Source organism: Bubalus kerabau, chromosome 14 (genome assembly GCF_029407905.1).
Source record: "Bubalus kerabau isolate K-KA32 ecotype Philippines breed swamp buffalo chromosome 14, PCC_UOA_SB_1v2, whole genome shotgun sequence".
In the NCBI taxonomy this organism is placed as follows: domain Eukaryota; kingdom Metazoa; phylum Chordata; class Mammalia; order Artiodactyla; family Bovidae; genus Bubalus; species Bubalus kerabau.
In genome coordinates, this window is record NC_073637.1 from 6,277,999 (window position 1) to 6,300,296 (window position 22,298).

The following is a 22,298-nucleotide window of genomic DNA, read 5'->3' on the forward strand; positions in this document are numbered from 1 at the left end:
CCGTCGCCCCAGCAACACATCCGCGGTGCCTCACTCCACGCAGTCTCTACCCTCCGTGGGCAGCGGCCAGACCCTCTGCAGCAGGCAGAGCTCGCACTTTGCCCAGGCTGCCTCGCGATGTGCCAGATCTCATTTTGTCCCTCTAAATTGCCTTCTGCTCAGTGTCTTTTCTCCCCCACCTCTGAGTCCCTGAATAGGGAAGGCTGGTTACTATGGCAATGGGCTGGCTCGTGGAAGGAACTCAGCTCAGTAAATTAATTGCTGGACTTTTGGAGACTAATGGCACAGCCCTGCCTCCCAGGCACTGGGTGTGGCCTGCGTCGTGCCCACTTGGCAGCCAAGTCCCAGACAGAGCTGATGAGAGAAGTAGAATCGTGGTACCCATGCTTGCTGGTGGGGAAGCAGGGCACACAGATCTCACCAGGTACAGTGGCTGTGTCCCTGGTCTGTGCCGGTATCTCTGCAGCATGCTTTGTAGAAACTACTTCATGGAACCCTCACAGCATCCCCTATGGAGTAGGGGTGATCCCCTCTTATGATGGAGATGGGATGCTCATTTAGTGGCTCCTGAGCATAAAGGTGCCTTACCTAGCCTGCCTCCTCATGGGAATTTTGCTATGAACACTCCATTCATTCTCTTCCCTACAACATCTTCCAGAAGACAGAAGTACAGGGAACATTTCCTATCTCATTCTGTGATGCCAACATGATCCTAATCCCAAATAAAGGCATTCGAGAAGAGAAAATGGCACACCAATATCTCTCGTGAGACTTGATGCAAAAACTCGCAACAAAATATTAGCAAATAAATATGACAGTGAATAAAGGGAGTTCTAGGTCATGGCCAAACAGAGTGTATCCCAGGCATGCAAGGATGGTTCAATGTTTGGAAATCACTTAATGGACTCCATCACACCAACAACCAGAGAAGACCCTTCTCTGTCCTCTGGAGGATGCACGACTTGGTTTGGGCTATATCCATGTTGTCTCTGTGCTTAAGAAAGAAGGGTTGCTCCAGCCAGATCCCAACATCCTGAGAAGCCCTGTTATGCTTGATTATACCTATGTGCCTGTGTTTGCCTGGGACTAAATCCTGGCTACTGGGTGTGTGTCAGGGGCAGGTTCCTGAGCCCTTTGTGCCTCAGTTTCTTAATCTGTAAAATGGGTCTCATGATACCTGCCTTCCAGATTAAATGAGTTATTATGTATCAAGTCCTGCGAATGACTCTTGGCGTTTAGTAAGCATGTGATATATGTTAAAAAGGTGAGTGTTGGAGAGTGTGGACTTTGGTCATTCAGGCCTGACGGCAAGTCCAGCTCCAGCTTTACTGGCCTGGGTGCCTAGCAGAATTGTCTGAGCTCCCTGATCCCAGGTTCGTCTTCCGGAGGGTGGGGCTCACAGTCCTGCCTTGCAGAGAAGATGTTGCTAAAAGGGGCCTGGCTTGCAGCACACACATTTCCCCAGCCTTTTTTTTAGAGGACCAAACAGCAAGACTGTGAATTTTCAACTCTACACATATTCATGGGGACAGAGGTCGGCACAGAGTGGCCTTGGGGGAGCTTGCTGCTGCTGCTGCTGCTGCTAAGTCACTTCAGTCGTGTCCAACTCTGTGCGACCCCATAGACGGCAGCCCACCAGGCTCCCCCATCCCTGGGATTCTCCAGGCAAGAACACTGGAGTGGGTAGTCATTTCCTTCTCCAAAGCATGAAAGTGAAAAGTGAAAGTGAGGTCGCTCAGCCTTGCCCGACTCTTAGTGACCCCATGGACTGCAGCCTACTGGGCTCCTCCATCCATGGATTTTCCCATGGAAAAAGTACTGGAGTGGGGTGCCATTGCCTAAGGAGTAGTTTCTTCTGAGTCCCGTGGACCTGCTTTCACATGCAGCTCTACCCTTCACCAGCTGGGTGTGCTGGGGGCATCTCCCTGCTCGTCAGCCTTGGCTTGCTGGCCTGTGAACGGGGGATGCAGGTGTCCACACCATGAGCTGTTCTAGACATGGGACCTATGATATGTACAGCGTGGAGGCTATCCACTGATGCCAGGTTTTACCCAGGTACAGGGACCCTTGGGCTTCCCTGGTGGCGCTAGTGGTAAATAACCCACCTGCCAATGCAGGTAGACGTAAAAGACACAGGTTCAGTCCCTGAGTCAGGAAGATCCCCTGGAGGAGGGCATGGCAACCCACTCCAGGATTCTTTCCTGGAGGATCCCATGGACAGAGGAGCCTGGAGAGCTGCAGTCCACGGGGTCACAAAGAGTCAGACACGGCTGAAGTGACGTAGCATGCACACGTGCACAGGGACCCTTGGATGTTGATGGGCTGAAGAAGCAGGTGTGGTTGGAGTCCCTGCCCTGGCTTCTGTTACCGACATGGCCTTAAGGTTGTGCTAAAGCTTTACTTGCAGGTTTCTTTTTTTTTTAAGGTTTATTTATTTTTGCTTTCACTGAGTCTTTGTCACTGTGCACCAGCTTTCTCTAGTTGCAGTGAGTGGGGGCTACTCTCTAGTTGCGGTGGGATGGCTTCTCATTCACGGGCTCAGCAGCTGTGGCTTTCTGGCTCTAGGGTGCTGGCTCAGTAGTTGTGCACATGGGCTCAGTTGCCTTGTAGCATGTGGGATCTTCCCGGAGCAGGGATCGAACCCATGTCCCCTGCATTGGCAGGTGGATTCTTAACCTCTGGGCCACCTGGGAAGCCCTTACTTGCAGTTTTCTTGTTTAATCCCCTTGCAGAAACCCTGTAAGGTGGTTTCTGTTTGTATCTCACTCCTCAGTGAGGATGCTAAGGCACAGAAAGGTTAGGTCGCTCTCTGAGATTGCAGAGTCGGTGATTGACAGGGATTTGCACCACCAGGCACTCTGGGTTGAGGCTCTGCCCTCCTGACCTCCTGGGGAGGTCTGCCCCCATCTACATCTGCCCCCATCAACGGAAGCTGCTTTTCTCTTAGTGGTGCTGGTGGGTGATGGAGCTGTGAGAGGGCTGAGCGTGCTGACCTGCGGCCTGGGATGTGGGGTCAGGCGGTCTTCAGCCCAGTGTGGGGATGCTCCTGGGCTGTTACAGAATCTGCTGCCTGTTTCACAGTCAGGCCAACCAGTCCACCCTCACTAGAGAGAACCACTCCTGAGATCTCTTCTTCTTATAAGGACACTAATTTATCGTGGTGAACACAACCTCATGACCTCATCTAAACCTAAGTATCTTCCAAAAGGGGCTTCCCAGGTAGCTTAGACTGTAAAAAATCTGCCTACAGTGAAGGAGACCTGGGTTCGATCCCTGGGTTGGGAAGATGCCCTGGAGGAGGGCATGGCAACCCACTCCAGGATTCTTGCCTGGAGAATCCCATGGACAGAGGGCTACAGTCCATGGGTCACAAAGAGTCAGACACAACTGAGCAACTACCACACACACAGTTTCCAGCGACCCTGCTTCCAAACACCATCACACTTGGGATTGAGGTTTCAACACGTGAATTTGGGGGGACGTGATTTAGTCCAGAGAAAAAGGCCTGGACAAACATTTGTAGATGGTAGGTGAAGAGAAATGGAGGGTGGAAAGTTGCCAGGAGGGACCACTCAGTATGTCCCAGGGTCCACTGGGCCCTCCATTCCCCTAAACGGTCATCTGAATTCAGTGTCCTGTGGGCGCTGTGACAAATCAGAGAACAATTTAAGCAGATGTATCATCTTAAAGTGCTCCAGATCAGAATTCCAAAATGGGTCTCACTGGGCTAAAATCAAGGGGTTGGCAGGGCTGTCCCCTTCGAAGCCCAGAGGGGAGAATTCAGTCCTTGCCTCTTCCAGCTTCCAGAGGTCACTTGCATTCCTTGGCTCGTGGACCCTTCCTCTGTCCTCAGAGCCAACAATGGCTGAGCAAGTCTTTCCCAGGTTGCCATCTCTCTGTGTTCTGACCCAGATTCTTCCTTTTGTAAGGACCCTTGTGATTACATGGAGCCCACCCAGATACTCCAAGTTATCTCCATATTTTAAGGTCAGGTGATTAGCTATTTTTTTTTTTTTAGCATTAACTTATTCTTTGTTTTTTTTTTTTTTTTTTTTTTTTTCATTTCCTTATGTATTTATTGGCGGTGCTGGGTCTTTGCTGCGGTGTGTAGGTTTCTCCAGTTGCAGCGCACAACCTCTCTAGCTATGCGTGTGGGCTCAGCAGTTGTGGCATATGGGTTTAGTTGCCCTGTGGCATGTGGGATCTTCATTCCCCAACCAGGGATTGAATCCACGTCCCCGGTGTTGGAAGACAAATTCTTAACCACTGGCCCACCAAGGAAGTCATGATTTGCAATCTTAATTCCACCTGTATCTGTCATGCTTCCTTGCTATGTAGCATAACATATTCACAGAGATAAGGATATGGACATCGTTTATAAGGTTTATTGTAATAAAAAGTATATAACATAACATTTACCATTTTAAGTGTGTGACTCAGTAGCATCAGTTTCATTCAGATATTGTATAAACATCAGCACTATTTCTGGAACATTTTCATCACCCCAGACAGAAACCCTATAACCATAAAGCAGTAACAGAAGATGTCTTACTGTGTATTCAGGCCTTTCTTTAATTCTGTTCAGCAGTGACTTGTGGTTTTCAGTGTACAAGTCTTGCACCTCCTTGGTTCAGTTTATTCCTAAGTATTTTATGCTATTTTTTGATGCTGTTGTAAATAAAATTCTTTTCCTTAATTTCTATGGATTGTTCATTGCTTCTGGACAGAAATGCAGCAGATTTTTGAATGTTGTTTTTTTTTCATTCTGCAACTTTGCTGAATTTGTTTATTGGTTCTAATGGCTTTTTGTAAGTTTTTAGGGTTTCTTACACGTGGTACCTATCATCTCACCTTCTCCTGAAATGGTCACAGGACAATCCCCCTCCTGTTCCTGAGCCCCCATAAACACCCCCCTTCCCTCTCTCAGTGTCATTGAGCCTACCTTGCCCGGGCCTATGTCTTACCTGTCTCCCAGGTGTCAGTGAGTATGGATTTGGTGACATTCATCTGCCTGCCCTCAGAACCTGTCACATGAGGGCCACTGGCAAATATCTGTGAATGAATAAATAAATGGTAACATCTATAAGCAGTTTCCTTTTCCTGGATCTTGGTGTTCGCAATGACAAACAGTTTTTGAAATGGCCATCCACATGAAAATAAAATACACAAAATGGGAAATCATTTAGCTAATAAACCTCAATGGATCAAAGAAATGCTTTGAAAGCAAGAAGGGATGTTGAGTTAGCCAAGATCAAAGGAATGGTGCCAATCTGTGTGGCCAGGTACACAGTGAGAGGGGCACCCACACACACACTCCGACACTGCTGGGGGCAGCGAAAACAGAGCAGCCTTTTTACAAAGCAGTTTGACAGTTCTTACCAGGGCCCTTTCAAAACCCATAGGACGGACGCCCCAAGTGTTTTCCTACAAATCTATTGTAAGAAAATAACTGAGTATGGGCAAAGAGATGTCTTCTTGTGACATGCTAAACAAATAAAGCAGCCTATTAATGTCTAAAAGTAGAAAATACGATCAGAATAATGATGTTAGTGTCACAGGTCAGAGCCTTAGGGAGCAGATAACAGGAGGCCTGCGGGTTCTTAATTAATTTGCATCTGCTAATGGATGGATGGGGACCTGAGAGATGGATGAATCAGGGATCAGGAGGTAACACTGAGCTTTGCTCTTAGAAAGTCACACCTTTGGCTGTGTGAAAAGTTGAGTCTCAGCAGTTAAGAGGGTTGGGAGGCTGGGTCTGGGGAATTCCTCCCCTGAGCGGGTCCAGAGGTTACTTCTGCAGCTTCTTAGCTCAAGGGCCCTCCTGTAAAGATGGTCTTTCTCCACACAGGACATGTTCCAGTAGACCCTCACGGTGTCTCTTCCTGGCCAAGAAATGCTGGTTCCCAAGCACGAGAGAGCCATTGGCCGCCTGCGAGGGAACGTCATGGCCGGCCTCCTGTGGATGCTGCTGCTTTGGAGTGGGGACCGTGGCTGTCAGGCCCAGAGGGCAGGTAGGGCCGTAGGCAGAATACAGAGCAGTGTGTGTGTGTCCATGTGTGTGTGGGTGTGGGCCGGGGGTGAGCTAGTGCCGGGGGGTGTGAGAGTGTGTGTCATCCCAGGTGTGGTGTCCACTGTCCCCCAGCCAGTGTGAGTCATAATCAGCCATGCCACTGGGGCGTGTACATGTGTGTGAGAGTGAACACACATCTGAGGTTGATCATACAACGTGTTGAGGCTGTGTCTCTGTTGACCACATACATGGTGTGGGGACAGCAGTGGGGTTAGCGTCCTGCTGCCTCGTCCAGTTCTTGAGAGGACCTTGGGCCACAGCCCGAGGGGCACTGAGTGCCCTGGAGTCCAGCCTAAAGGGGTGGCCGGGACAGTGAGTGGCCAGGAAGTAGGGAAGTTACGGGAGCAGAGACAGCCTGGGCGGGAGGGGTGAGAAGTGACGGAACGGCTTGCCCACCCGTCTGAGGGCCTCCTGGGAGGAGTCACGGACCTGCGGAAGGAGTCAGGGACGGGAGCGGCTTGGGCTGTCACGGCACCCAGCCCCGAGCCTGCATGCCGGGACTGCGGTACACAGCGGGACCTGGTCTCAGGGAGAGAACTGCTGCTGGATGGCTGGGTGTGAAACGCTGCCCCATTTTACAGACAAGGAACTGAGGCAACAGATGCACAGTATTGGATAAAAGCTACGTAAACCGCAAGGATTTACTGTGCAGTCCAGGGGACTATATTCAATATCTTGTAGTGACTTACAATGGAAAAGAATTTTTAAAAAGACTATAGATCGATACATAAATATGCATAAGCAGATCACTTTGCTCTAAGCCCTGAAACTAACACAATATTGTAAATCAATTATACTTTGATTTTTAAAAATGTCGAAAAAAATAAAGAGAGGCCCCCAGCCATGCCCCACCCCCTGTGAGGTTGAAGGAATGGGCAGGGCTGAGCTAGAGTCAGGCTGTTTATCTGGGCCCTCCAAAGAAGAGGAAAAACAAACAACAACCCCCGAAGGCTTGCGTTTCTCCATCACTTTACAAAGGTCTATTCTGCCTGCGACTCACAAAGCCGGGGTAGCTAGACAGAGAGTGATGAGTGTGGACATCCTGTTTTCCGTGTGGGGAACACGGGCCTTCCGAGGAGATTTCTGTGCCTCCAGGACAGCCTCAAGTGCCCAGTTGGCACCAGGATTATCCAATTCAGAAGCGGGAAGGCCTGAGGACCTTCTATCTCTGCCCCCATTTCATGGAGTGGAAAGTGGTTTGCGGGGTCACAGGGCCCCTGCGAGTGGCAGGACCAAGGCCAGAAACCAGGGCCCCTCCCGCCTCATTGCCCTTCATTCTCACCTGCCTGCAACCTCACCTGTGCCCTGGCCTCCAGAGAAAGTGGCCCCGTGGTGAGGCCTCCCACATGAATGAACCTTCTGCCACCTACACCCACATCACCTCAAGGGTTAGAGCCGTGGGCCCCAATCACCCTGATCAGGCTGGGACATCACGGTCCCAAAGGCAAAAGGATGACCTTTTGTGTCCAGGGCAAAAACTCCCCAGGAGTTTTCTCTGAGTCCACACATCTGGGCAAACACGCTTTGAAAGCTCTAATCCTGTTAGGGGATCCGTTCTGCAAAGGCAGGGGTTCACCTCGGCTTCTCAGCCGATTGGACTTGGATTTTAAAAAACTAGAGGGGACGGTAGACGTGGAAAATTCAAGGGGAGCACTGGAGCAGGGTGGGATGAGGATGTGTGCGTGTGTGTATAAATATACCTAGCTATATTATTTTTGTTTTTTGAACTTAATGCATTGTGTATTGTGTAAACATAAGATCAGGACTACACAGAACTACAAGGTAATACAATTCGCTCATGGCTGTGCTTGCCAGAAAGAAGCAATGGTTCTTTTCGTAGCTTCTCTCCTCAATACACAGTTGTATACTCGCACACACACACATAGACACAGACACACACACACACACGCTTTTCATACCTAATGATAGATGATAGAGTGAAAAATGTATCCACATTGGTAAATATGGCAATGATAGAGTGGAAGGTGTATCCACGTTGGTAAATACGGCCATCACTGTGGTGGCCGCCTGGCATTCCACTGAATGATGCAGGTGGAATATTATTTAAGTGGTCCTTATGCGTACCCATGAAGGCAGGCTCTGGGATTCTGCTTGGCAATGCTGCCATGAACTTCCTTACAGCTTTACTTTTGCCCTTTCTATTTATCTGCTGGTTTTCTTTAAGTAAATCACTGAATCTGGAATTGGCGGATTCAAAGATACAAGGCTTTTAGGGCTCTGATGATGGGGCTGACAAACCCCAGACTCACTCCTTGAGCCCATAAAGGCATTCTCCTTATATCCTCACTGGCCACCACAGTCAACATTTTTTACTTTTGCCAACTGGACGTTTTAACACAGTGAGGTCTCTCTCTTTTTAAAAAAAAAAAATTTATTTTCACTGATCAACTGTCTGTGCCAGGTATTTCCAGAAGCCTGATCCGCTGCTCCCATTGTCATGGCCAAGACTCAGATTCTGGAAAAATCGAGGCAAGGGCATTTTGATGATTCCCCTACTTGTGCAGCACTTTGAAGTTTAGAAAACACTTTTCTTCCTATTATCTAACTGTAAAATGGGGACCCGCAAGCTCTCTGCACAGGGTTGCCCTGTGGATCAGAAATAAATTATAGTGCTGCATTTTATTTAATCAAAAGTGTCATATAGCTTATATAAAGTTTATATTTATAAAGATATGAACATATTTTTATAAAGCACCGTAGACTTTCTAAAATATATGAATGCAATCCATTTTATATGATTTCTAATAGTGAGACACTGTGAACTGTTTAACTATCTGACAGGAGAGGACTGGCTAAATAAATTATGTTCATCCCTGTGGCGGAATCTCTGCAGCCATGGAAACCAGCATTATCACACTGGAAATGGGCTCCTGGCGTATCACTGGATGCTGGGAACCAGCTTATATATCAGTGCCAGGGGTACAGGCCCACTTCTGTCAACAGCATAAATAAATACACCATGGGTTAGCAGCAGTTATCTCTGCCCAGATGGAAATATGAGCGTTTGAAGATTTTTTGGATTGCCTTTTGCAGGTTTGAAAGACAATGAAGTCACTTTTGAACCAACATAGTAGGAGGAGTTAAAGAAACTGACAACAGCAGTCAGTACTGTTACATGACTGTTACGCACTTACATGAATATATCTGTTGCCTATACATAATCATATATACTTATATACAGTACATGATATATATAATTATGTTATTCACTTGTATAAATACATGTAAACTGTATATATAATTATCTATAGTATATAATATATAATTATATGTTATTCACTATATAGATATGTGAGTGTACATATTAACTATATAAGTAGTCAGGTGAACTTCACAGCAATCTTGGGGAGACTCCCCATCACGTGGCCTTTAGGGAACCAAGGTTGGGGCTTTAAGGCGGCAGCCCAGCCCTGCTTCACCCCGCGTTGCGGGCGGGGCCTGGAGGCAGGTCTGGGGGACCCGGATGACCACGCTTCCAGCCCCCTGCAAGGACCCTGCCTTTCCCGTTGCCCCTGTAGGTTGCAAAACCGTCCACTACGACCTGGTGTTCGTGCTGGACTCCTCCTCGAGCGTGGGCAAAGAGAACTTCGAGAAGGTCCGGCAGTGGGTGGCCAACCTGGTGGACACGTTCGAGGTGGGCCCGGAGCGCACGCGGGTGGGCGTGGTGCACTACAGCGACCGCCCGGCCACTGCCTTCGAGCTGGGCCGCTTCGGCTCACGGGCCGCAGTGCGCGCGGCGGCGCGGCAGCTGGCCTACCACGGCGGGCACACGCACACAGGCGACGCGCTGCGCTACATCACGCGCCACAGCTTCGCGCCGCGAGCCGGCGGCCGCCCCGGGGACCGCGCCTTCAAGCAGGTGGCCATCCTGCTGACCGACGGCCGCAGCCAGGACCTGGTGCTGCCCGCCGCCACGGCCGCGCGCCGCGCTGGCATCCGCATCTTTGCCGTGGGCGTGGGCGAGGCTCTGCGCGAGGAGCTAGAGGAGATCGCCTCCGAGCCCACAGCGGCCCACGTCTTCCACGTGTCTGACTTCGACGCCATCGACAAGATCCGGGGCAAGCTGCGGCGCCGCCTGTGCGAGAGTGAGTGGGGACCGTGCCCGGGGCGGGCGGGGCGGGGGGCAAACCCAGCTTCCAGGCAGAGGCGGGCCTGAGGACACCGGGCGGCTGCTCTGCTGCTCAGGAACCTGGAAACCCAGGCGCACCCACCCCCAGCGTGCACACCCACCCCCAGGGTCCCATGGGCCCTGTGCCTTGGGCCCTGAGTCCAGGGAAAGAAAATTCAAGAGGGCTGGGTCCTAAACCCCATCCAGCCTCAGAGTTTGGTTACATGTCTCTGGTCGCAGCTCCATATCTGCCATGGGGACTATGCATTGGCTTCTCAGGGCCCTTGAGTCAGAGCAGGTGCTTGCAAGGCCTCGCCCAAGCACCTGCTCACACAGGTGAGAGATGTCGGGTCCTGCCCCTTTCCTGAGGTGTCACAATGAAAGATCATGGAAGAATGGGGCACAGACTGCCTTCAGGAACTGTCTCCGACAAGCCCGAGGCAGCCACTTCAAGATGATGGCCGCTGCTAGTCCCAGAGGCCAGAGGCTCTTGACCTGTTGCTCTCTGAGATCACCCGAGGCCTCCGAGTTATTTGTCTGGAATCTTGACTGTGGCTGGGGCTAGGGGGATGAGAGAGGGAAGAGTATGTGGGTGGAGTGGGGGGACAACTGGGCAGAGAGCCAGGAGCCCCTAGGGCTCTGACCTGGGCGGCTGACCTCAAGATTCTAGTGGGGTCATCCTGAGGCCAGCCCCCTCTCCAGGACAGGAGGGGCTGGAGTGGGTTTCTCCCGTGTCAGCCTTTCCCCAGCTTCAGCCTGTGCCTGCTTCACTGGGGTGACATTAATTCCTTGCTGGTAACTTCCCCCTCCCGGTCCCAGGTGGGGGCAGGGAGCAGTGTCGCCTCTGTCTTACTGACTTCTCTGGGGGCCTGAGCCCTGGGTCAGGGAGCCCCGAGGGTCCCACCTAGACAGGGGCAGGAGGCTGGGTCAGTGGAGGAGGGACTGACAGTCGGAACAGCTGGCCGGAGCTGCAGGGACCTGGTCTCAGGGATGGGCCAGCCTTGCAGCTAAGACTTGTCTGAGCCTTGATGCTTCTTTCCTTTTCTTTTGCACCCTGTGGCTTTTTCTCTGTGTTGACTTTCTCAATCTCTACTTACTTATTCACAGTTACTTAACGAGAGTCTGTTTTTTGTGCAGCCTTGTGCTGATTTCTGGGCCTATAGAAAAAGATAAGACACAGCCCTTGCCCTCAGGCTTTCCTCATCTGTTGTTGTTCAGTCTCTAAGTCGTGTCCGACTCTTTGCGACCCCATGGACTGCAGCATGCCAGGATCCCCTGTCCTTCATCATCTCCTGGTGTTTGCTCAAACCCACGTCCATTGAGTCAGTGATGCCATCCAGCCATCTCATCCTGTACCCTTTTGCTGCCTTCAGTCTTTCTCAGCATCAGAGTCTTTTCTGATGAGTTGACTCTTCACATCAGGTGGCCAAAGTATTGGCACTTCAGCATCAGTCCTTCCAAGGAATATTTAGGATTGATTTCCTTTAGGATGGACTGGTTGGATCTCCTTGCTGTCCAAGGCATTCTCAAGAGTCTTCTTTAGCACCACAGTTTAAAAGCATCAATTTTCTTCGGCGCTCAGCCTTCTTTATGGTCCACACATGACTACTGGGAAAACCATAGCCTTGACTAGACGGACCTTTGTTAGCAAAGTAATGTCTTTGCTTTTTAATGTGCTGTCTAGGTTTGTCATAGCTTTTCTTCCAAAGAGTAAGTGTCTTTTAATGTCATGTCTGCAGTCACCATCTGCAGTGATTTTGGAGCCCAAGAAAATGAAATCTGTTCCTCATCTAGATATTGGGAAAGACACCAAAGAAAAGAATGTGGTGGGTGAGGTCCTGCTGTGGTTTTGGTGGATGGTGACCTTGAGAATGAGGGAGGGCTTCCTGGAGGAGGTGGCACTTAGTGTAGAAGAAAGAGCACAAGCTTCAGGATGAGGTGGCAACGTTTAGTCTGCACTATAATGACTGGAGGAGAGGAGCAGAGTGGGGGCTGGTGGCTTTGTGTGATTGTCAAGGCCTGGATAAAGGGGGGGCCTTGTGTGCATGGCGAGGCATTGAGGGCTCTGGGCAGGACGTGACATGGTCAGATCTTTGTGGAGAAAGGAATGCTGGCCGGTTAGTGAGCCCCCTCACAAGACAGCTGGGCAACTTCAGAGAATGGTGTTGGGGGTGGATGCCCAGGCCCGTTTTACAGATGAGGGAAGGGATGCCCAGAGGGACACTCACCTGCTCCATAGTATGCAGTTCACTGGCTGTGGACTTCCACAGTGACTTCATTTGACCCTCATTACAGCCTCCTAAGATACAGATGCTCCCCTTCTTGCTGAATGCTGAGATCCAAGGGGGCACAGCTGCAAGGCCTGTGGGGCGCTCAGCAGCAGTCCAGAGAGGTGATGGCGCCACGTGGGGAAGAGGAGGAAGGGAGGATGAGCTGCTGCGCCACGGCTGGGTAGAGACTTGATCTAGGTGCATATGGCCAGAAATACCGGCTGACAGAGGCGGGTGCTAGGACCAGGTCCAGCCAAGGGGCAGTCATCCAGCCTGGTGGCTCAGAGTCTGTGAGCACCCAGCTGACCACCCCCCGCCAGCATTTCTTCATCCTGGCAGCCTGGGTTCAAAGTGGTTCTTCATCTTGGCAGAGCAGAATCTAGATTTTGAAGAGGTTCCCCCTTCCAGGGGTGGCTTTGGGAGTGGTTCGGACAACCCTGGAGAGGTCAAGTCACTGGATCGTGTTGCCCAGTTAATAAAGTGGCAGTGTGGGCACAGAATCTGGGCCGTCGGCCTCTGCCCTCATCCCCCTGTGCCCCTAGAACACAGATTTCACCACCACTGACCCTGGGTCTGAGTCAGGGATAATGGTCACAGGTAACAGCAAACCCTGCTCTAACTTGCTTAAGGAGTAAGTCACAGGGACATCACCCAGGATGCAGAGGCCAGCGGTCGGGCAGCCCCGAGCGGGGACCAGGCCCTCTACTCTCCTGTTGCTCTGCTCGCCCTTGCTGTTAATTCTGTTCTTGGCAGATTTGTGTGTCAGCGTCTGGCAGTGACCAGCGTGGATGGAAGAGATGCTGATGAGGTTCTGTTTGGAGGAGACTGAGGTTGGGGAGGGAGAGGGAGGCACCGGGAGCCAGTGGCTGGATCAGGGATGGCGGGGAGCCGGGGCCCCTGGGAGGGGAGGGCCTGACCATCACGAGCTCTGGTCTCCTCATCTCGGGGAGAATCGCGGCTGCCCACTCGGTCGTGACCCAGAGGGAGCAGGAAAGGAGTCCCTGCCTCACTCCCTGCCTGCCAGACTGGCTGACATCCCACAGCAGTCAATGAAGGGGCCGGGTGACACGGGCCAGAGCAGGACAGAGAAAGAGTGGGTGTGGGTTGGACCCAGGAGAGGAGAGGGTGACCCCACAGTCCTGGACTCGACTAGCTGGACACCTTTTAGGCCCTGTGACTGTCCCCAGCCAATCACCGTAACCTCGGAGTGAAAGCAGGCTGACTCTCTGGGCCTGAACTGTAGGACCGTGTTTGACATTGTGGAGTGGGGTCAGTTACCGCCTCTCCTCCCCCAGGGAAAGGGGTCTGACCCCGGCAGGAACACCAGGGACCAGACCCAAGGGGAAAGGATGCAGGTCCAGCCCGCCAGCATGTCACACGTTTGCTGTGGAAATGTCAGGAGAAAGTCAGGACTCTCCCTCGCAGGCTTCTCCACATGCCTGAATGGAGGGAAGAGTCGAGTTATTCTTAGTCATCTGAAGGGAATCCGGTTTGTAAATACAGCTGGAGGCTGCGAGGGTCCGCTCTATTCTGGAGACTCAGGAAGCAAAATGTCTTCACAATTGCTTCAATTAGAAACAAAGCAAAACAAAACAGAAGAGTGAACAGGAACGTAGTGGGAAGCACATGGCGGGTGAGATCAAGGAGCCCCACAGCATCCAAACAGCCAGAAGCCCTTGGCACAGGCAGGGTACCTGCAGGTGATGCATGGTCTGGATCCAGGCTGTTCCCGTGGGGGCTTCTCACCGATGACCTGGGAGATCTGAGAGTAACGACATGGGTTTCCAGTGTTGTGATCATTCAGTCCATCCAGTCCCCTCATTCACTTATTCATTCAACAGCCATGGTGGATTCACACTAATCTGTTCATTCATTCGACTTCAACCCAACCGTACGCTGTAGTCGGCATCGGTTCACTTCAGTCCATCTGTCGGTCCATTCATTCATTCATTGAGCAGTCACACACTGAGTGAGTCCTCTGCCAGGCAACTACCAGGTGTCCAGGATGCGGTGTTGGAGCTGATGTCCTTCTTGTCCTTGGGAAGCTTTTCCTCCTGGAGGCAGCAGGGAAGTGACACATGATTATACCACAGACTGTGCATGCTGGTTGCCTCCTGCCGTTTGAAATTTCTGTTCGTTTGTCTGCGTCAGAGCTGCCTTCACCCACGGAATATAATCCTCACCAGGGAAAGGCTGTTCCTAGGGGTACCAGTGCCTGGAACGGAGCCTGGGATGGAGGAGGAGCTGCCTGAATGTTGTTGAAAAAGAAATCAGGGGCAGCAACCTGCAGTGGATTCTGTGCTGTGCATGTTGGAAGCAACTCACGCAATGATCTACTGCCTCCCAAATGCAAAGACTAAGCATATTCAGCACATCTGAAATCCTAGCCAACAATAACTGTTTCCCTCGTGTGTATGTTGGTGAGCAGAGTGGAACGATTAGATGTTGGAGGTTGATGAACGTCTGGAAAAGGCAGGCTGGGGCATAGGGGGTGGGGGGTGAATCATACCTGCTCCCTATGGCAGGCCACATCTGGGGGAGAAGGACCCCAACCTGACTTCCCAGGGTAGGGGGGAGGTGAACAGCACTCAGAGAGCCCACTGTTCTGAGCACCAAACGTTTTGAAGGCTGGGGAGGATATTTGCGTTTTACTCATACTGTGTTCTCACCCAGCCCAGTTGGGGTGGGGGGAAGGGGTGGTGTCAGTGCTCAGGATTTGCATGTGGGGAAACTGGTGCCTTGTCCCGCGCTGGCCATCACATGTGGCCAGTGACCAGTCTGGAGCTGGTCCAGACTGAGAAGTGCCTGAGTGCCATACCCACTGGATTTTGTAGACGAGGTATGAAAAAAGGGAGTAAAGCATCTCATGCATCTTTTTATATTAATTACATGTTTAAATGATAGTATTCTGGAAATTTGGGGCTTCCCTTGTAGCTCAGTCAGTTAGAGTCTGCCTGCAATGCAGGACACCTGGGTTGGATTCCTGGGTCGGGAAGATTTCCTCTGGAGAAGGAAATGGCAACCTACTCCAGTACTCTTGCCTGGAGAATCCCAAGGACAGAGGAACCTGGCAGGCTACAGCCCGTGGGGTTGCAAGAGTCAGACACGACTGAGAGATGAAGCACACACACATCCTGGAAATTTAGGGTTCAATACGACATATTCCTAAAAGTAATTTTACCTAGTTCTTTTTACTTTTTTAAAATTGTGGCTGCTAGGAAATTTATGCATGTAGCCTACATATGAGCTTCTTCTTCCTCTGCTTCCTCCTCCTCCTCCGTCTTCTATGATGCTGATGCTGCAGATGGGAATTGAGGTCTGACTGCTTCCAGAGCCTGTGCTTTCCAGCCAGCCTGGCTACCAGAGGGAGGCAGGGCAGTCTGGGGGGACAGCGGGGAAGCTGAGTCCCAGCCCAGCGCACAGGAAGTGAGGGGCCAGTGTCCAGGTGGGTGCCCAGCCCCAGCCCTCAGGCAGCACAGGCTGGGGTGTGGGGGCCGTGGCTGCCCTGCTCTGGTCTGGAAGCCCAGCTGGGAGTGACCGTGTGAGCAGAGGAGGGGGTGATGTGGGGACAGGACCAGGCATGAGATTGGACAGCGCTTTTTCAGGGTGGCTGCTGCAGAAGCTTCTCTTTGTCCAAATTGCTCCTGGACCAGCTGTGGACTCGAACTGTCCTTCTGCTTCTCAGGCCTCAGAATGCCATCATCCCTCACTGCTTGGAGCAGAATTCCCATAACCTGCCTCCTAAATCATAGCAGCAAATAGGATAACTGAGTGCCGCCAGCTGATTTTTTTTTTTTTTCTAATGCATTTATGGCTTCTTTTCCACGCCCATCCTTTCTCAGAATTCATATTCACAACGCTTAGGTACTTATGTTGGCTCTTACCCCATGGCCACTCCTGGTCCCTCGGTGGGGTGGCTAGTTCGGGTCACTCCTGAAGTGGCCCTGCTGGCTGGGAGCAGACCTGGGATTTTGACCTCACTCTGTTTGACCGCAGAGCCTGAGCTCTTCCCACTAAGTCTGGATATTCAGGAACCATCTTTAAACCCACCATGGCTTTGAAGTCTCACCCCAATCCCCTAAGTAAGTTTTCCTTCTGTTGCCGACGGCACTGAGGGGCCGAGTGGCTTATCCAGGATCACAGGGAATCAGGCCTTCGACTCCTCGCCCAGCTCAGACTCAGTGCCCAGGAGTCTGAGCTTTTCTGAGCTGTCCTTCCATAGTAATCCCATCAGATGTCTAATTATTGAACCCTACCAGGGCCTGGACCAGCCGTGGCTCCTGCACGGTGACCAGTAGCTCTTTGTTCAGTAGACAGATGAAGGTCATGGTAGCTGAAGAAATCTTTATCCTCGCTTTATAAATGACAGAGATGATCTGCAAACTTAGGAGTGGACCACCAGCAGCAGCAGCATTAAGCACGCATGGCGGTGTTGTCAGAGACCTGTTTCTAGCATCAGGACCTCCGTGGCCTTGCCCAGTGACCTCCCCTAAGGTCTTCTCTGGCCCATGGCTCACTGTCCCCCTGGCCCTGGGCTCATCCAGGGAAGCACTTCCGTGTCAGGGCGTCAGCTCCTGCCCCTCCATGGCCTGCCGAGGCCCCCAGGGGACTGGATCTCAGCCTGGCTTCCTGCAGAGTGTAGGGCGGAGGCCCAGCCCCAGAGCCGCGGCTGTAATTAAGAGTCCTCTCCACCCCGGGCTCGACACAACCTTTATATAGCTGGTGGTGTGGCCTTCAGCTATCCTGTGGCCTGCCAGCGCCCACAGCCGGGGAGCCTCCGCCTACTTCTATTCTGGGGACACTCTCTGGTGGTCCTGCCTCCCCTCTTCCCAGGGACAAGGGCCATGTCCTGGGCTGTGTCCTGTAGCTCTTGGATGTTAGCATGACTGAGGGCCCAGGAGGAGCCTCTCGTGTCTCTGCAGCCTCCCTCCCTCCCTCCTCTGTGCTGTGTGTCCATGTGCTTTCCCAGTGGGTTTTGACTACTGGATGCGATCCTTACCATGACAACACACACACACACACACACACACACACACACACACACACACAGGGGCTTTCTTATGTGTGAGGTGGAATGCATTTCACTGTTCTCCTGCAGATCTCACTGGGAGCATGTAGGCATCCCTTCCCCAGCCATGCGTTTCACCAGTTTGTGATTTTATGCGTGTCCTCAGCCCCTGCAAGAAGGGTCCCGACGTCCTCTGCTTGTTAGACCTGCTCACAGACTTGGCTACCTTGAGGATGGGGAAGATGGGCCCGGGGGTTGGGCGCTGAGATTCCTTGAGAGGCTCTTTATTGCTTTTGACCGTATCTGCCATAGGCCACTTCACCTTCAGGTGAGGGAATCACTTGAAAATGTATTCTATGCTTTTTTTTTTTTTTTAATAGCAAAAAACAGTGTGAGTAAATCACAGGACTTATTTGTGTAACTGGGAACGGACCAGGTGGACCTTTGAAGACAGCAGCTCGCGGCAGTGCGCGTCTTAAGGGCTCTGTATGATACTCTTGGGTTACTTTCTCAACACATATTTTTTGTTTCCCTCTTATCTCCTGGACTTTGTTCTGAGGCAAGGGGATCACGATGGTGAGTGATCACATCTGAGATTCTACTTTTAGGGCAATACTTTCCAGAAAGGAGATGGAGGGAAAAAAAAATCAAGTGAACTTGATTGTGATTTCATAGAGTGGTTAAGTGCTTTGAAGAAATGAGAAAGGGTCGCATGATAAAGGGTCTTAAGTGGGAAGGTCTTATAGGAAGGCCTTTGAGAAGAGAAAAGCTGGAATGACGTGGAACAGCCATTCACGCCAAGGTTGATGGGCCAGAGTCCCAGCAGAGGCAAGCAGGAGAGCCAATGGCCTGCAGGAGGCCTGGGCCTGATGCTGGTGGAGGAGGGGCAGGGCCCGACGGGGGCGGGCAGCAGCGGTGCCCAGGGGTGGAGCATCACGGCGCTTACCGGTGAGGGGCGCTTACCCTTGAGGGGCGCTTATCGCCAAAGCCGCCGAGGGGCCCTTACTTTTGAGGGCGGATGCTGAGGCTTGACTCGGGGGCTTGACTCTCCGGAGTCCACCCAGCTGGGAGGGGGTCAAGAATCAGCCAAGGGCAGAGTGCACCTCAGCGCCTAGGAGTGTCCCCTTGAGGACCAAGAGACACTGTCCAGGGAGAGCCTGGGCCCAGTTGTTGGCATGTCTGGGCAGCGTGTCCGGGCTGGGAGTCTGTTTGTGCCTGTCTCCCTCGGGGCCTGAGTCTGTGGTCATCAGAGAGGGCACAGTCCTGCTGGCGGCCTTGTGCCCAGGGACCAAGTCCTCCTGTCCCCACCCGTCTCCTTTCCTACGTCCCTCTGCATGGTCCGGAGACTTGTGAGGTCAGCGCGTGCGTATACACACACACACACACACACACATACACACTTACTCACATACACCCCATAAATCATACATACACCCCCCACACTCTAACAGACACCCCATAAATCATACATGCACCCCCAGGCACTGCACACAGCACACACACACTCACATCTGGGAGCACACACGTGCCCATGAGGCGACCGGCCCAGCTCATCCCCCCGGGTGGATCTGAAGCCGGGGCAGAGCCGGCGGCCGCCCCAGCTGCGGGTTTGGAGCCGCCATGTGGATGCCTGTGGCCTGGCTCCCGGACCACATTGCCTTCAGGAAGCAAGGCCGGGGGTCCCACCCTTTGCCTGAAGGTCACTGGGAGGTCCTCCCTGGGAAAACTTGTCTTGATCGAGGTCACCCCCTGGAAATGGTCATGGGGTTTCTTAATTCTGATTATGAGCTGGGACATTTTATTGGAAAATTACTGAAAGCAATGGAAAACTAAAAACCACCCATCTCTCACTCTTGATTTGTGTGCTCGGGGAAGAAGGCAGAGTCGCCCAGCCCGGCCCCACAGGGCCCGCGCCCCCGATGAGGCCCCTGCCTGACTCTTCTGTTGGCCGCATCTGCGTGACCCACATGTCCAAACCCCAGAGCTTCCGCCTTTAGCCTCTGCTGAACCAGGGAGGGCTGCTCGTGTTGTCCACACTTGCTGATGGGTGTTTCCCGATGCATAGAAAGAGTAGGCCCCCTCGCGTCCTGAGTTCTCCCCACCTGACCATTGCTTTCTGCAGCTGGGTTCTGGGGTCTTAGGATGGCTGTCCTGCCTTTTTAGTGCTGAGCTCTCTGTGGATTTGTGCAGGTAGGGAGGCTCCTAGAGCAGGCTTGCACACGCCCATTGACTCCCCCGGGGCAGCTTGGGCTGGTGGGAGGCCTTGGCACCCCGCACCCTGGGTGAAGCCTCAGGCCCGTTAGCTCACCTCTTCCTGTCCTGTTCATTGGTGCAAAGAGGATTATGGTGACATTTCTACCTTGTCGAGCGTCCTGAAAATCTAAGGATTGGGATGTGGAAAGTGCGCGACACAACAACGGCCCTGAGCACACATTCTGCAACTGTCTGCTCTTACTGTGTGTGTCAGCATGTGTGGGCTGTAGCCCCCAGGCTCCTCTGCCCGTGGGATTCCCCAGGCAAGAGTACTGGAGTGGGCTGCCATTTCCTTCTCCACGGGATCTTCCTGACCCAGGGATCGAACCTGCATCTCCTGCATTAGCAGGCCAGCTCTTAACCACTGAGCCACCTGGGAAGCCCGTGTGTGCAGATTTATTATTTGTCAGAAAGGTGATTGGGTTTATATGTTTCATGCAGGGCAGTATTTCTCGACCTTTTAAAAATAATTATCTCCTTTGAAGGGTATTTCTGTAAGTGTTTTGTTTCCTCTCATTGCCTGCTTCTCTGAAACTGTAATATCACACCTACTATTTATGCTGTTTGGGTGGGTTGAACTTTGGAGGGCCCCATCTGAAATCCCTCAGATTTTTTCAAACCCCTCCCTGAAAGCCATTTTTGCTCCTTTGGAGGCAATATTACCCGCTTTGAGAACGCGTGGTTTCTGGCGTGTGTGAGGATTACAGGATGAGAATTCGGGGAGGGCCTGCGTTCATAGCCTGCCCTCTGTCCCTGGGGAGCTACAGTGTTGTAGCATCTGAGTTGAGCAGATGGACTGAGGTCTACAGGCCCCAGTTAAACACAAGTTTCTCTGTTTGACAGGTTCCTTTTTTAACCTTTAGTTTTCACTATAAATTGAGGACAGTAATATTACTACCTACTCTCTGGAGCCCAGGGGACATGCATATGAAAGGCTCCCTTTGTAGCCTGGCACAGAGTTCGTGACCATCGTAATCAGGGCACGGCCTTGCCAGCACTTCTGATCTGTGGACAGAGACTGGATGGAATCCCAGCTCTGCCCTCTGCCCGCTGGTGGTGCCTGGGCTGGAGTGTGAGCCTCTGAGCCTTGGTCTCCTCATCTGAAAGAATGTGATATTTACTGATCTAGTGAACAACTTACAGTGGTTCTTGTTTTTATTGCATTGTTTATTATCATACTTAATACCATGATGCTGGGAAAGATTGGAGGCGAAAGAGGATGAGATGGTTAGATAGCATCACTGACTCAATGGACATGAATTGGAACAAACTCCGAGAGATAGTGAAAGACAGGGAAGCCTGGTATGCTGCAGTTCATGGGATCAGAGAGTCAGGTGCAACTGATAAACTATTTTTATGACAAATCTATATTTGAAAAAAGTAAAAAACTGAAGTTCTGAGACATAACGACTGCATGTGAGCTCCTCATCCCAGGAGGGAATCAGGTAGAGTCTCGAAGTTCACGCACTTTGGATTCTGTAAAGAGAGCTAGCCTATGCAGGAAGGCAAGCCCGTCCTTGACCTAGTGCAGGGGCTGGCCAATGCCAGCCCGCAGGCCAGATCCGCTCAGGCACCACGTTTTACACACTGAGTTTTATTGCAGGATGTCGTTCATGTCGGCTTGTTTACATATTGTCGGTGGCTCTGTTCACACAACCACAGGCAGACTGGCTGTGGCAGCGACCGCGTGGCCCATGGAGTCCGAAGCGTTTACTCTCTGGCTCTGTAGAGGGAAAGGTCACGGACTCCCGATGGTGGGTTCTGATGCAATGGTTGGGAGAATCTGAAGTTGCTGCCGCTGTCTCCTGGGGTGACCCTGGAGAGGGCGTTTCATGGGGTGCTGAGCAGGGTGTGTGGGGTTCCCACCCACCCATTATATTATAAATTAATATATATTTTACATTGTATTATAAATACATTACAAATTAATATATACTATTATAAATGTTATATATAATCCCACCCATTATATACTGTAAATTATAAATTATCCAGAAGGCCCCTTCCCTTATGTCTTGATTGTCATCCTGCATAACCCTCTCCCCCGCCCCCAGGAGCTGTTGCTTTATAGGTGTTTCCTCACCTTGCCATTTTTTAGGGGTGACTCGTATATCCTAAAAAGTCCTTCTGCCATCCCAGGTCTTAGACGAGGAGTCACACCCCGGTACGACTAGAAAGGACTCAAGCTCAGCTGTGGGTCTGCGTGCTCCCCTTGCCACTGCCCGGCTGTGGGACGGTCCCAGCCATGGTGCTCTTTGTCCCTGGGGCCATCCCAGACAGAGTGCGTGCGCGCAGGCGTGACTGTCTCATTTACTGGCATCGTCGCGCCAGGAGTCCCGGCTCAGGGAGGGAGGTTTGACTCTGCGCTTGCCACGGTGGCTTTCGTGTTGCGTTGGTAAAGGGATGAAATGTAGTGGCCACAGTGAAATTGGCACTTGCAAAATGTATATACACGTATACACAGTCTATATATACACACGTGTCTGTAAATAAGAATGCATCTATATAATTAACTATGTGGAGGAATTCTGCCTTCTGAGTGTCTCTCACGTCCTGTAGCTAACCTTG

General features: G+C 51.7%; 1 protein-coding gene across 1 annotated transcript in view; it reads left to right on the forward strand.

Annotated features, from left to right (window-relative positions):
• Window positions 1–22,298, forward strand: part of COL22A1 (collagen type XXII alpha 1 chain) — a 223,280-nt gene that overhangs the window by 16,855 nt on the left and 184,127 nt on the right. Inside the window, exons 2-3 of the mRNA XM_055545712.1 lie at window positions 5,849–6,011; window positions 9,610–10,176. Of these exons, the coding sequence (XP_055401687.1) occupies window positions 5,894–6,011; window positions 9,610–10,176 (685 nt within the window). The 5' untranslated portion in view covers window positions 5,849–5,893. The remainder of the gene's footprint in view (window positions 1–5,848; window positions 6,012–9,609; window positions 10,177–22,298) is intronic.